The sequence below is a fragment of the Cyanistes caeruleus genome, chromosome 1 (assembly GCF_971803275.1).
Source record: "Cyanistes caeruleus chromosome 1, bCyaCae1.hap1.1, whole genome shotgun sequence".
In the NCBI taxonomy this organism is placed as follows: Eukaryota; Metazoa; Chordata; class Aves; order Passeriformes; family Paridae; genus Cyanistes; species Cyanistes caeruleus.
Genome location: NC_141701.1, coordinates 31,908,291 through 31,922,953, shown reverse-complemented (window position 1 = coordinate 31,922,953; position 14,663 = coordinate 31,908,291). Strand labels below are relative to the sequence as shown.

Below are 14,663 nucleotides of genomic sequence, written 5' to 3'. Positions count from 1 at the left end.
TTGAAAATAAACTGGCAATTGACATAGCCTAAAGAGTTATTTCTCTACACTGGTATTCTCCAATATTCATGAAGAGAGAGCTTTACTGCAACTGTTTTAAATTATGTTAAAGATACATGTGAAAATCTGGTTTCCTTATAAACCCATTTCAGATGTTGTTCTGGTGTGCAAATACATCTATTGTTCCCAGAGCATGAAAACAAAAACACATCTGCAAATATCTATGACGTACTGCTCTGCTTCATTCATGAGTACTTTCATTAAAATCAATGGGACTTCACAGCCTCTGTTAGTATGAACTGCAACATGCAAAAGACTGGAGTCATGACAACAGATTTCAGCTAACAGTGTGAACTGGAACCTTCATACGCTGTTCCAAGTCTAAATACTGAGAGAATTTACCTCTAATAACCAGTACTATATTCAGTGTTTTAAAAAAGCCCCAAGAAGCCTAAAGAGAAAAGGATAAAAACAACTTTGAGAAAATAATTTCTGGAAGATTTTCTGGAATGGTAATTTACTTTTCCAGAAGGGGAGGGAAGAGAAAAAAAAATAAAAAAAAGGTACTGCCTGTAATTAGCCAAAACAAATATAATAACAATTGAAAAGTACATTGTATGATGAAAGTGAAATAGTGAAACTGAAATTTTGATCTCTTTCATACTTTGATTTTGGTAGTGTTGTCTTTTTTTTTTTTTCTGTTGAATCCACAAACACATAGCTGCCTTTGAATGTCAGAGCTTTCCATACCAAGAAACAATTTTTGGACAGCTACAAATATCTCTAAACAAGGGAATAGAAAGGTACAAAACCCACTGCGCATTTCATTGTCTGAAGGAACTGAATCTTACCAAGTTGCTACATTTTATATTTCCAAAAAGAAAAAAGAGGAGCCCAGCTACAACTATCTCATGTTCTGCTTAATACAAAAATGCCCATTCTCCTGAAGGTTTGACTAGAGATCATCTGACAAAATTCCTTGAAGAAACCAGCCAAACAAATCAGTGAAGAGCTGATACATGGGTTAGTCCTTTAGTCATATAACGTGAACTCTGAATTCGGTCAATTCTATTACTTGCCTGGTAACTGAACAAGTTGCTGAACGCCGAGGCAAGCACCATTTCTGTTAAAAATCCCAGAACTCTCTAGTCCTAAAACTGAGACCCGTTTTTCCTCCTGTTACACCAGAACAAACCTGCTCCCTTGTTCCTAGCTGAAGAGCAACTCTGCAGAAGTTGCAGGTGGCACTTCCAGCGAGGCCAATAACACTTCAGCAGCAAAGGCTGAATTAGAGTATCAGGCGTATTTACCGCTCAGAGCGTGGAGTGACAGAGGCACAAGAACTGCAAGCGAGCACTCAAGTAAGCTCCAGTCCTCACTGACCTCACTGAACCCTGACTTCTTGAGCGCCGCCGGCTTCAGCAGAGGGCGGGATGGCCGCGGCCCCGCCGCACGCCCACGGCGAGCTCGGCCCTGGGACCCCGGCTTTGTGAGAGACACGTCTGTGCGACTGCACCGCACACCTCGTGCTCTCAGCACGACGCTCCAAACTATCCCTGTTCATCCCCATTTACAATTCTGGTAAAAACAGGAGTTATTATACGAGGGTGGACCCGAGTTTCATTGATTTTACACAAGCTGCGTCCCCACTCCATCAGCTCCAGCCTCCTGTTTACAAGCCGAGCGCATCGAGCGCACAAAGCCACCCCTGCCTGCACTCCAGCGCGACACAAGGGCTCTATTATAGCAAGTTCCTGCCGTTCCAGCACGACCGCGGTGCGCAGGGGGCGAGGTGCCGGGGCTCGCCCGCCTCGCTGGCTCCCGGAGCCGGGCGCGGCCACCCGGCCATCGCTACCTCGGGCAGGGAGCCCGTAAGCCGCCTCGGCGGGGAGAAAGGAAAGCCGTCTGCAGGCGGCCGTAATGCGGATTTCTACCAGCTGGCCGGGAGAAAGCGCCGAGCCCGGACAGCTCAGCGCGCTCGGGGCGCAGCAGGGGCCAGGCGGCTCCTCACGGAGCGGGGCGGGGCGGGCGCCAGGCACCTGTGGCGCTGCCCGGCCGCCAGCGGGGCCTCGGGGGCGCCGAGCGAACGGCGCCGGGAAAGGCGCTCGGCCGCGGGCAGGGGAAGGAGACGAGACCCCGGTGCGAGGGCGGCGATGGGCGCGGGTGGTGGAAGGAGGGGCCCTCCCCGCGGCGCGCCCACGCAGGCGCGCCCCCCACCCCCGCTCCCGCCCGCCCCCCGGCGCGGCCGCGCGCGGGGCGCCCCCCGCCGGCGCCCACCTCCGTCCCCGTAGGTCTCCACGCCGTATCCGTCCTGCAGCCCGTTGCTCCAGGTGCCCTCGTAGCGGGCCGGCGTGCTGAGGCTCTGCCGCACCCCGTAGCGCCCCTTGAAACCGTGGGACCACTCGCCGCGGTACATCCACCTGCCCTTCGTCTCCACGCCCAGCCCGTGGCGCTTGCCCTGCGCCCAGTAGCCCAGGTAGGTGTTGCCGCTGGGCCAGGTGTAGCCGCCCGCCACCTCGAAGCCGTGGGACCAGGAGCCGGCATACTCGCCCTGCCCCTTGGGCCCGGTGCAAATGCCGTGCCCGTGGGCTTTCCCGTCCTCCCAGCCGCCGCAGTAGGTGCCGCCATCGTCGAAGTCGAACCGGCCGCCCGTCATCCAGGGCAGCGGGGCGAGCGCGGCGCCGCCGCCGCCTCCCGCCCGCCTTCCGCTCCCTTCCCCGCTCCGCCTGCCTCGCCCTGCCTTCCCGCCCGCCGCCCGACCGACAGCCCCGCCGCTCCCCGCGACTGCGAGCGCTCCGCCGGCCGGCCGCCCGCGCCCAGCCCAGCCGCAGCCCCGCGGCGGCGAGCGGCGCCCGCCCCCCGCTCCTCCCCGCCCGCCCCTCCGCTCCCGCCCGGGCCCGCCCCCGGTGTGGCCGCGCCGCTGCCGCGGGGCAGGTGCGCGCCCCGGGGCCGGCCTGCGGCTGCGGCCGCCGCGCCTGGGCGAGCTCGTGCCCCGGGAGCAGCCGCCTTCCCCCGCTCGCCCCCGGGGAGGTCTCCGCGTGCCCTCCGCTCCCGGGAAAAGGTGCCCCCCGCCGGCCGGGGGCGGGGCGAGCCGGGAGCGCGCATCCGGGCCGCGGCCCCCGCCGTGCCCGGGGGGCGGCGGTGGTTCCGTGCTCGCCGCCCCTCGGGTCCCCTAGGTGCTGCTACACCTGCTAGCGCCTGCAACAAGTGGGCAAAAAGAGAGGATTTCCGAGTGCTACCTGTGATTCTTAGTTTTCGTTTTGTTTTTTATTTCTTACTTGCTTGACGACGAGGCTTAAGCCGAAATTGTTAGTGAAGACAACAGCCGAGTTGTGTTTTGTCCCTTTTCCAAATCTTCTGTGGAGCCCACCAAGTTCCACGGGTGGGGAAATAACGGGGCGAAAAGAACGTGAGTGGTATCGACGCTTTTCACGAGCAGCATTGCTGGGAACTTCATTAGGAGCCTCTCATTATGCTATCAGCTCCGCGGGCATCAGGCGACTGAAGAGCTCTAAATCCTGCCAAGTACTTCTTTGCCAGATATTTGATAATCAGATAAAAAATTGTAAGGGCAAATGACAGGAGAAACACGTAAGCATAGAAACTGCAGAGAGAATAGCAGGGAGGGGATTGAAAGCTGCTGTCACGGTATTCTAGCTTTTTGTTCTTTCGCAGTTACAGACCAGGACTGGAAAATAATATAAAAGAAAACGTTCCTCTGATGGGAGTATTGTTAGAAGTATGATTCATATTTGTTAATCATGGGTCGTGGTACTGTCTGGACACAGATGATTTGGAAAAGCGGAGAAATGACAATGGCTATATTAGTAGTGATGAATGAAAGCAGAAATATAATTGCAAGTGGAAGATTTGAATTCATAACATTAGAAACTGAAACAGTTAAGCTTCAGAAATCTGCCAAATTCAGCCCAAATGTAAGCAGTTTTGACTTAAACCTAAATGAAAGTATTGCACATACTAAACACACCCATGTAACTTGAATAAATTTTCAAACTCTGTGCTTCACAACTCACTCTTCTGTGTACATTTTTATGCCATGTTTAACACAGTTTAGTGCCAAAGTATTTCTGCTCTTTCTAGGGGAGAGCTGGACATCATAACTGGTACTGTTGTCTCCTGTCATCAAAAGAAGTGTGTGCTTGAAAGCTGCCTTTCTGTGCTAGTAAGGATTTCTAGTTCTGCTTGAACATGTGGAGGTAGAAGACAGCACCCACACTTGGACACATACATACAAAGAGAAAAAGACAGTCTTTGACTTTTCATGACTTTTCATTGACTTTTGCCTTTCCATGAGAAGATGGAGAAGCTTTCAATACCCCTTTGAGCCCAGAAAATTTTGTTCCATAGTTTTGGAGTGTAGAAAACCAGGCAAAAATGTTGTTTCTGTAGCACAGACATGCATTTCATGCATCATTGGAGAAGGCTATGAAGTGTGCTGAAGTTAAGGACTGAGACCTTCACTGCAATATGGTATTTTTAGAAAGCTGTTATTGAGAATGGAGGGGAAGTTTGAAAATATTGCAGTGGGTGGGATTGCTGAAGAAGATACAGTGCAGTATTCTCTGAATGTTGTTTGAGCTTACTGGGTTTTATGCCCTACATGTCTTGCATATCTTCCTCAAGAAAGAAAGACTGGAAACAATAGTGGCGATAACACATGTGCTTTGAGGAGTTTACAATTTTCACTCTATTAATTTTTTTTCCTGTGTTTTTTTTTTGTTTTTTTTTTTTTCTTCTGGCAGAAGATAAAGCCCTGTCATGTTTGATCAGAATTGCAGAAGATTGAAACACTTTATATGGTTGTGGGGAACTACCTCTTGGAAGTCAGCTTGCATAATAGCTGATACTGGTGTACAATGAGCTAGTCATTGATGTTGCCTGTTCATAACTGCATGGTATTCTGTGAGCAGACTTCTTTTAAGTTTTCATGATTGAACTGGAGCTGCTGAGCATTGGGTGTGTCTGTTATGGGGCTACCATTGCTTTGCATAGTGTTTCTGGGTGCTGTATGCAGAAATGAAGTGTAAAGCCAGGATTGCCTTAGACACCACTTCTGTGCCCTGTGCACAGCCAGTACACAATCAGCACAGAGGCGAGCAGAGGTGGGGTGTGAAAAAGGGTTAGAAAATCCAGACAGTGCTGCTGCAGGTCAGCAGTGGAAGAGGTGGGTCTGATGAGGGACTGGGAGATTCACCCTCCTCCATTCACAGCTCCTCTGTGGATCTGAGCTGCTTCTTTGAAGGACCTGCTGTGTCCCTCTGCCCACTGGCCTAGACAATAATCATGGCTGTGCAAGTCCTTTGCCAAGCTTGGTATCACTTTTGGTTCAGCATCGGTGAATAACTGGCTTTGCTGTTATAAAGGCTTGGGTAATTGCACCCCTGATGTGTTTTGGTATTGTTACTTAGTGAAGAATTGTTTATCCCTAAAGCTGTTGATGTATTGTCTCTTACAGTATCCCAAACCTGTAGCTAATCGGGGCTGCTTAAGTTCTTACATCTGTACAGTAGATCTTGTACCATTGCAAACATTACATAGGCATCTACCTATTAGTCCTTTATTTTACCCCCTTGATTAAAAGTTTCCAGGTTTTAATGCTAGATTAGCTGAACCAACAAAATCAGGTGGGCCAGAGATAAACAGTGAAAATTTCAGGAAGGATCATATTATTTTTCTTTTGTTATCACATGTATGTCAGTGGGTCCTTTTTTAGTGACCTGCAAATGATGATAAAATCAGTGATAATTTTGCATATGGTTGATATTTCCAGGTGTACTCATTCAAATAAGGTAATCAATTTAAATGCACTTGATTCTTGATGACAAGATGAATTCATCACTGCTAGCCTTCTGTTATTATATTGTCAGCAGGGGATAAATTTTAATAGATGTGAGAATAGAAGTGCTTTGCAAAGAACTCCCAGCATCGCTTAGCCTGGTCTTGATGATGTAAGAAGCCACAGGTGTCTCATTGCTGATGAGGTTGTAAATTTATTATTTGGTTTTTTTGGTTAGGCCTTTTTTTTTTTTTTTCTGACAGATTTTTTCACTGACAAGTCTCAACTTTAGTTCAAGCCACATCATATTTGCCACGGTGTAAGTAATGATCATATTCCACATTTAGCATGTATGTGTTAAATATGTTAAATAGCTTAGATCCACAGATTTTGTTTCCTTTCCTTCTTCCCAGAATTAAGTTAAAAATTATTCTACAACTCCATAGATGCGGGAAGTAAGCAATTACAGGTACATGAATATCATTTTTGTCCAAAGTAAATGGAATTGCTTCCACTATTTTTTTTAATCTACATTGCAAGAGTTATTTTCTGAAATATTTCATGCATGTAACACTCAAAAAATACAAGGGGGAAGTGCAGTTTCTTTATTATTTACAAGAAAGTCATCACAGCACTAGGTCTGATGACACTATATGTATGCAAAACATGAGTGCCTGATGACACAGTATGTATGCAAAAACTGTGCTGCAGGGTTGTATTTAAAAAGGTCCTTGCTATAGGGATGGTAGATGCAGCAGGTGAAGATACACTAACTCCAGACATTTAATATTAACTGAATACAAAACTGCTGAGTTGAAACTATTAGTCTATAGCATGAATAAAAATTAGGCACATTTATTCTTACTCTTAAAAGCCTGATTCAGTAGGGAATTACTTTAAGTACTTTAGTAATCCCATTTACTTCAGTGGGACTACACATGAGCTTTAAATTAAACATCTGCAAGATATCTGTGCTCAAATAAAGCAAAGCTCCGAAGACTGTTCTCAAGTGTTTTTCAGAATGGAGGCAGGATGTTTCACTGATGAGCTCCACGCCTCACACGTTGTATTGGAGGAGTTCACACACAGGACTGCTGTGTGGGAGGCAGACATCCAGAAGTAAAGGTAGCACAAAACACACAGTGTAGAAATTTCAAAGGCAAATAGGTCTTTTCTGGCTCCATTGGAACAGCCACAATTTTTATGTCAGGTTATTTTTTTGTGTCTGGAGTCTATGTTAAAGTTTTTAAACATAGTTCTATGTAACTTTAACACAAATAATTTTGTCTGACTTCTAGAACAGGAACATAATACTTTTTCCTTATACACTGTAAATCCACATAAGTTAGTGTAATTACTGAAACAGTAATTCTAGAGGTTTTTTTTTTTCAAAAACTCTGCTATAATATTTGAGCAACATTGTGTTATGAATCTGCTCTCCTGGGTGTATCAGTGTCAGTTCTACCTCACAGCTGAAGCTGGGACCTAGCCAGTAAGACAGCGTATTTAATTCCAGAGATCTTGTGCTTATTCAGTGAATACAGTTATTATTTTCCTTGCAAAAGTGCTGATAAAGCTTATAAAAAACAAAAATACAGATCCTCTTCTAACTTGAAAACAAGATGAGTATGTTCTGTACCCAGGCTTCTATTTTCAGCGTTGTTCCAAGCAATTGAATTAGATTTGAAATAAAAATGCAGTTTATTTTTTTTAAGGAAATGCAGCATTTATGTTGAACACCTTTGTCTCTGAAGTGATTTTAACAGTAAGAGAACTCTCTATACAGTGTGTTGGAATTATTTTTTTTTTAACGCATAAAGATATTACAATATTTTATTATAGTGGAAAAAAATATTATATATTGTTTCTGTATCCTGTCAACATTTGGAGTTGTGTTGTTGGTTGTTTTGGGGTTTTTTTAATATATATCTATACCAAAAAAAAAAAAAAAAAAAAAAAGTGGATCACTATACTTTAATCCATTTACAAAGAAAAAAATCCTAACTCCAAATGTGTTTTATTTTCTTCTTGGTTTGAAGAAACGTGTCATATCAGTGACTACCTTAAATTAGCATTCAGATTATATAGATGGAAGATACCTAGAAAATCAGATTTATCCCCGGTAAATTTTTCCTACGTGGTGATAGTAATTGTGCAACTGCTGTAGTTCAAGTCTTGTTTCCTTGGGGAAGATGGGAAAGGTTTATGGATTTCCTCTTTGGAGCAAATTCCCATTCTGAAGATGGCTTGTCTAGTCTTGCTTGAGCATTTTCCTTTAGCCTGAGGAGGCTCTGTGATGCATTATTTTCTTGTAGACCTCATGATTGTCACAGTTGCTGTTGTCTGGACTTTATCTGATTACGTTATTAGTTGCCAAAGTCTGATTTCAAATACAAACCACACTATTTGGCTAATAGTGTGTCATATTAAAGTAGCATGATTCTGTGTGACTCCCAAATGACATTATTCTTTTTACAGTGGTGCCAGGAATCGGCAGTATGGTAATTATGTTCTCCTCCACACAACAAGATGATGTGTAAAAACATCTTCAGTTTGTGATTTGCTGTAGACCTAGTCCTTTCCCATAGAATTCTGTTTAACTAGTTGCTTCCCTCTTTGTATTAGTGAAGTTGAGTTTCTTTTAGCAGGCTTTCACTAGCTCACTCTTTTTTCCCCCCTTTGGGATTATGCTCCCAAGTTAAGTTGATTTTCAGTTTTAATTCCACATTGCTGTTCCTCACAGGTTTTTAACAGTTTGCACACTTGCATGATAACTTAACTCTTCCAAGATCAAAGTTACTTATGAAGGTATTGAATATTAAAGCATTTGGTACAGATTTAGCATTTCATACACCCTTCAGGCTTGGGACTTAATAATTAGTAACCATTACTTAATAACTATAAACAACGTGTAGTCTCTTACAGCTTTATTTAGAGCAGGTTTAACAAATGTCAGCAGCTTTGCGGAAGTCAAAATACATATCTCTTTTAGTGAAGGCTGAAACAGAAAAGCTTTTAGCACTTTGGTTTATCTCTGGTGTGGCTGAAAGCTTTTTCTCCCCACTGAGCAGCAGCACAGCCCTTCCCTTCGCTGTCCTCATCCTCCTCTAGGGCTGTCTCAGTTTCCTTTTCTGTTCCTCATTCTGTGGACTCATTCTGTGATTTGGCCTTTCTGATTTTGCCCCTACATACTTGCACTCTTCCTTAAAATTCATCCTTTAGTAATCTGACCTACATTTTACTTGCGTATGCTTCCTTCTAGTGTTTCAGGGTCCTTGAAGAGCTCTCAATTTAGTCAAGTTTATCTCATGATACTTACTTACCCTTTTCATTGAAATAGTTTGTGTTTATGCCCTTCACACTATTTTCACATTATATTCACATTGTATTTACAAATGTCTCTCTTTGGACTTTATAATAAAATAAAACCTAGTAGAGAGCAGATCTTAAGTTTGTGGTTTTTACAGGGCAGTCTTGGCAGACACTGGCTTGAGATATTCTCATGCCCCCAACCCTCTGTGCTGCCAGCACAACTGTTTCTTCAGTGAGCTGTGATTTGGATCAGGAAACCAATCCAGCTTAAAAATAATCCAGCAAAAAGATTTATTTTTATTTTGCTCTTAAAGCCGAATCCTTTGCTCTGTTTGCAGAACATCTATGCAAACAATTGCCCTAATGCAATTGAAAGCATACAGAAAGGCTGGCAGCTTTACTGTTCACCTTGTTTGTTTGTAATTCCATTCTCTTTTTCTAGGAATTACAAATAATATTTCCCCCGTAATCTTTCACCCACGTTGCCCTCAGACTTGCACTTTCAGTCAGTTTGCCTGCTGTTGATTAAAAAAGAAGAGATATTCCAGATTTGATGTAGTTACTTATCTACTCAATAACAAAGCTTTTCCCTGTACAACTGCCTTCCAGTACCTGAGGGAAGACTACAAGAAACAGGAAGACTATCTAAGACAGCATGTAGTGACAGGAAAAGGGGGAATGGCTTCAAACTGAAAGAAAGTGGGTTTAGAATTAGGTACAGGTAAAGAAATTCTTTACTCTGGGGGTGGTGAGGCACTGGAACAGGTTGCCCAGAGAAGCTGTGGACTCCCCATCCTGAGAAATGCTCAAGGCCAGACTGGAAGAAGCTCTGAGCAGCTTGGTCTAGCTGGGAAGGTGTCCCTGCAGGGGTGTTGGAAGTGGATGGTCTTTTAAGGACCCCTCCAACCCAAGCCGTTCTGTGATTCTGTACTGTAATGATCCTGTAGTACCTTCCCAACTGGTCCCTTGGTTGTTGAAGTCCCCCATGTTCACCCTGTTCTGTGCTGTGAAAGACGAGCAGCAGCACCCAAAGCTCTTGAGTCCTGCATTACCATGTCCTGCAGATTTTCTAGGTGCCTGAGGAGGACCAAAACCTGATTGAAGCTTTTCTAATTGTTTGAAGGATTTGTATTTATTCTCACATCAGGTAAGAATTAGGGTTGTTTAATATTTATTTTTCAGTGATGTGCAAAGCATCTCTCTTCTGCCTGGATGTGTACTTTGTGGTTTTGCTATTTTTAAGTTGTAGGAATAAAATTTTTTTGAGATCTTATTTTCTCTGGTAAATTTTATGTAAATTAGCTACTGAATTAAGTAATTTTCATACATGCTGCGTTAATACCATAGGAGAAAAAAATTCAGTGGCTCACCATGGTGCTATTTTTCTGAATATCTCTATTGAGAGGCATATAGTACTTATATCTTCCCAGAAATCTAGGCTTTTTGCCATGCTTTAGGCCACTTATTAATTGAAAATCCTCCTTTATTAGCTAGCATTTTCATCACCAGTGATTACAGACCTTCACAGGTAAAGAGCATTCCATCATCAGACAGTCAGGTCTGAAGTGTTTCTGTCTCATGTGACTCCTGTGAAGGAGACTAGAGCTCTGGAGGTCAGGTTTGCAGCGGTGAGTGCACCTCAAAGAAGGCACCCATCCCAGCTTCTGTAAGGGATCACAGTTCTCCAGCTACTCCCTGGAGCTTGCAGTTCCTTGATCTGCCTGGATTTTGTCAGGCAGATTTTATCAGACATAGGCATGAGACTGTATGTCTGTCTACATTCATACCTAATTTTATCTTAACATGGGATGTTTTGTGAATTTCTTTGCTTTATTTCTTATAAAAATGGAAATTTATTTTTTTTTAAGTGAGTGGTGATAAATTAATGTTAAAATAGCAATTAGGTATGATATTTTTAATTTTAAAAGACATTTTTAGGGCCTTGGCTATTGTCGCACTTCTGTTTTCTTGTACTGGATCAGAACTAACAACTGTTGCATTTCACCAGTGAATTAGTGTTGGTGCTTCTCATACCTCAGATAATTGGTTTTTCTGAGTTAATCCATTTGTGAAATTAATTGAAAATCACTGTCATTCTAAATATGACAGTGTTTGGGGTTTTTTGGTGGTTTGTTTGTTTGGTTTTTTTTTCAGTTTATGATGGAAAAAACCAGACAAATGCTACCAGAGGAGCAAAAGCTAAGGGTTTTGCTGCTTGATACTGAATGTAATATGCCTACTTTATGCACAGTATAGTCACTTTTGACTATGTTTCCACTAACAAACTCTACAATAGAGGAATTGAGCTTTAGAGGACATTACCATAGGACTAAGCAGGCTGTGCTGCAAAGACCATTAATAGAAAGCCACTCCCTCAATCTGCTTAAACTTTGGTGAGGATAATGCGGCTTACTCTAACTGATTTTTGATAAAACAGTAAAAGACAAACAGATGCTTGTTATGCCTGAGTTGAGAAGTACACTCTATTGAAAAGTTGCTTCTGCTTCTTCAGGAATATTTGTTCTGGGGAAGAAAATCTTTCTCACCACAGCTACCATGCAAGTCAAACACCTTAATGTATTTTGATATTTAAGTTTATATAAAAGAACATAGCAAGGGTTAGTGCGTCATAATCAGCCTAACCAATGAATTAAACCTCCCAGCTGGTATGAGATTTCATTTATTCTTCTTTTGCTTCTCTTCTGTTGGTCTTTTCAGTGCTTGTAGCACACTGTCATGATGTTTTTATATGGTGAAGATACCCGTTTGCTGTGTGGATTACAGTATCAGCCCCCTCTGCATCTTGAAAACTGGCTTTCTTAGCAAATGCACTTACTGTAATACCACGTTGCTGCAAAATGGCTTTTTATTTGTCCGCTGAAACGTCACTTAAAGATTAGATTCTGCGCTTTGAAGGACACAACCAACAGTGCAGAATTTTGAATGTCTGTCCCTGTGTTGTGCAGGTGCAGAACAGTGTTTATGCTCTTGTTTTGGTGAATTCACATGAATTTGTGTTTGCAGCTCTGAATGTGAATAAATTATGTATGTGTTATGTATTTCTGGCAAGTACATGATAGACATTGAATAAATTAGTATTTGCAGTATTTTCTTCCTAAAAACAAACACTATGATTTGGAGAGTTTTAAGCCTTAAGTTATGTTTAAAAGTATTTTTTTCTTCTTAGGTGTAGAGTCTAAAGCAAGTTTTGTAGTGTTTTTTATCAAAGTATCCTCCTTTAGAAACTGTAGTTGTCATAGTAAATAAATTCAGTTTATGTAGAAGTTTATAATCTTGTACAAAAGGTCCTTTATGAAAAAGTGTCCAATATTTGAGTTTTTGTAAACCACCTATACTTTGTATTAAGTATGTAAAGGTAGAATTTAGGTTAAGTTTTCTGAAGAATATAAAAATATCTCTTCCCTGACAGTGTCTGCTCTAATCATGGAATGTATGTCTTCCTAATAATACAGTGTATTTGAAAAGCAATTATATGATGTTCTCTTATGTTTGAATGCATAATAAATGTAATTGATTTACAGAATAATAATTTGTGTTTAGTTAGGCATGTATTCATCACTGAATCTCTCACTTGTAGGTAGGCCTAAAATCACCTGCTATTAAGTCCATTGTGGAGATCACTTTAGTTTCTGTTTTAGATTGTTAATTTTAAAATTTGTCGTTTACCTGCATGGTATTTGGTTATGTTATGTACAAAGGGTTTTTTTCAGTTGATTTGAGAGGTAAAATTGATTTTGAAATTCCCTTATTTTGTGTGATAACATTACAAAAAGTTTTGTTAATTCACCCACAGTTATCAATCTGATGTTTTTGCTCATAAGAAATTCTGCCATGAAAACAAAAATTTAACAGAGTTGGAGGACTGTTTCTGTGATACAGCATGCTAAAGTTAGAAGCTGTTAACTTTAACAAGTTTAAGTTAGAAGTTTTGTCTTCACTTGTAAAGTGATATGGAAGTTTGAGACTGCAGTTTTTGTCTAACGAAACTTTAAATCAGATTTTATTTTTACCAGCTGGTTGCATATTTGCAAAACTAAGCCAAACTGAATATTTAAAAAATGTCAACCAACTTTGAAAATTTATGATGAAAGGATGTTCCTACCTTAAATTTCAGTATCCAGAAAGAGAATGAATCCGACATTATGTAACTCTGTGATTCTCCAGTTCTGAAAATCATTTGTATAGCCTTAAGAGATGAAAAAAAATAGTGGTGATCTTCTCTGTGCTGCTTGTTATCAGGGGTATATTTCTAGATAAAAAAGAAAAAATTGGCAAAATTATAACCCTTGAAGCCTGAAAAATGTGCATGTTTTTTTAATGTGAAATTTTGTTGGTTTTTTTATTTATTTGGGTTTTTAAAATTTTTTTGTCCTTTCTTTTACAAAGTCTAGCACAGATCCTGCACTAGGTTGGGTTTTATCAATGCCTGGAAGTGCCTGGCTCATTCTGCTGTATATTGAGTGAGTTTCAGTTTGTACTTTCCTGATTTTGGATGGGGTGATCCTACATGCACAATTGCTTTAACAAATACAGTATTTTCCCCCAACTTTCACAGTTTTTGGGAGACACAGCTGCTGTCCACATTTGGAAGTGTTGTGCGGAGCTGGAACTACTGTGTTGCCACCGTCCTGAGTTAAGAGTTCATTTATGGGGACAAGTAAGCTTGTGCCTCCATAATAATTTGAATTATTTTATGAGGTAATAGTTTATCTTCTTATTTTTTTTTTGTTTTTTTTTGTTTTTTTAAATGGAACCTAAAATCGTACCTAGCTAGAGTAAAAAATGTTTAACATGATTATTGAAATAAGACTATGTGTGTGCATGACATTGTTAGAATGGAAGTCTTCAATGTGCAAGTACGCTTGCTACCAGTAAATTTTGTTTTATTTCATCCTGTCACACTGGGAGTGAGTGTTGAAAGACGAACGGGCAAGTGTTGCTCAGCCAGAGGGGAGAAGCACGTCATCCAGCCCCCAGAATAGCATCGGCAGTAAATACGGTCATGCTGTTCCTCCCCGAGATAGACCCAGATCACATTCGTAGCACCCACCGGCTCTGCTGCTTACCAGACGTTCAGGCCTTTGATGAAACATTTACAAATGCAGCTGCACTTCAGAGGGATCTTCTGCCAGTGCCCAAGTAGCTGACATCAAGAGAGCGGGAGGAAACGGGATCACAAGAACGGAGTTCAAACAAAACGCAGTTTAGGGGGAATACAAATTTAATCACGGTATTAAAACGCTGCTCTAAGATATGAACCCATACTTACTAGACTCCTGTTTAATGTTAGTCTATGTTTTCCAGTGACTTAGAACTGCTAAAGCATGAAGCTTTCATAGAGGAGGAAAGGTAAACTCAAAAATAGCAATTTGTTCAACTGTCTTGGGTCACACACAGTGTCAAAACTGGAATTAAAAGAAAGTGAAATTAGAGAGAAGCTGAGATTAATTTTTTTTTTTCCAGTTTCAGTTATTCCTCACTTTGTGCAATATATTGAAATGAGCTAAGATAGCCCTGAAGGTCTGTGACAGCA

At 42.0% G+C, this 14,663-nt stretch overlaps 2 protein-coding genes across 10 annotated transcripts in view; one reads left to right on the top strand and one right to left on the bottom strand.

Moving 5' to 3' along the window:
* The window catches only part of JPH1 (junctophilin 1), an 83,242-nt gene extending 80,460 nt beyond the window's left edge, over nt 1-2,782 (bottom strand). For all 4 annotated transcript variants that reach the window (XM_086884456.1, XM_086884448.1, XM_086884464.1 and 1 more), the window contains exon 1: nt 2,278-2,782. In XM_086884456.1, coding sequence (XP_086740582.1) covers nt 2,278-2,656 — 379 coding nt within the window. In that variant the 5' untranslated portion in view covers nt 2,657-2,782. The remainder of the gene's footprint in view (nt 1-2,277) is intronic.
* Nucleotides 2,228-14,663, top strand: part of GDAP1 (ganglioside induced differentiation associated protein 1) — a 31,923-nt gene continuing 19,487 nt past the window's right edge. Inside the window, exons 1-3 of one of the 6 annotated variants that reach the window (XM_086884521.1) lie at nt 2,242-2,476; nt 4,102-4,491; nt 6,061-6,116. The gene's annotated coding sequence lies outside the window, so the exon portion shown is untranslated. Of the gene's footprint in view, nt 2,477-4,101; nt 4,492-6,060; nt 6,117-9,701; nt 10,257-13,516; nt 13,591-13,685; nt 13,829-14,663 lie in introns of those variants that run through there. The other 5 variants (XM_086884507.1, XM_086884542.1, XM_086884532.1 and 2 more) reach the window with 5 other exon arrangements.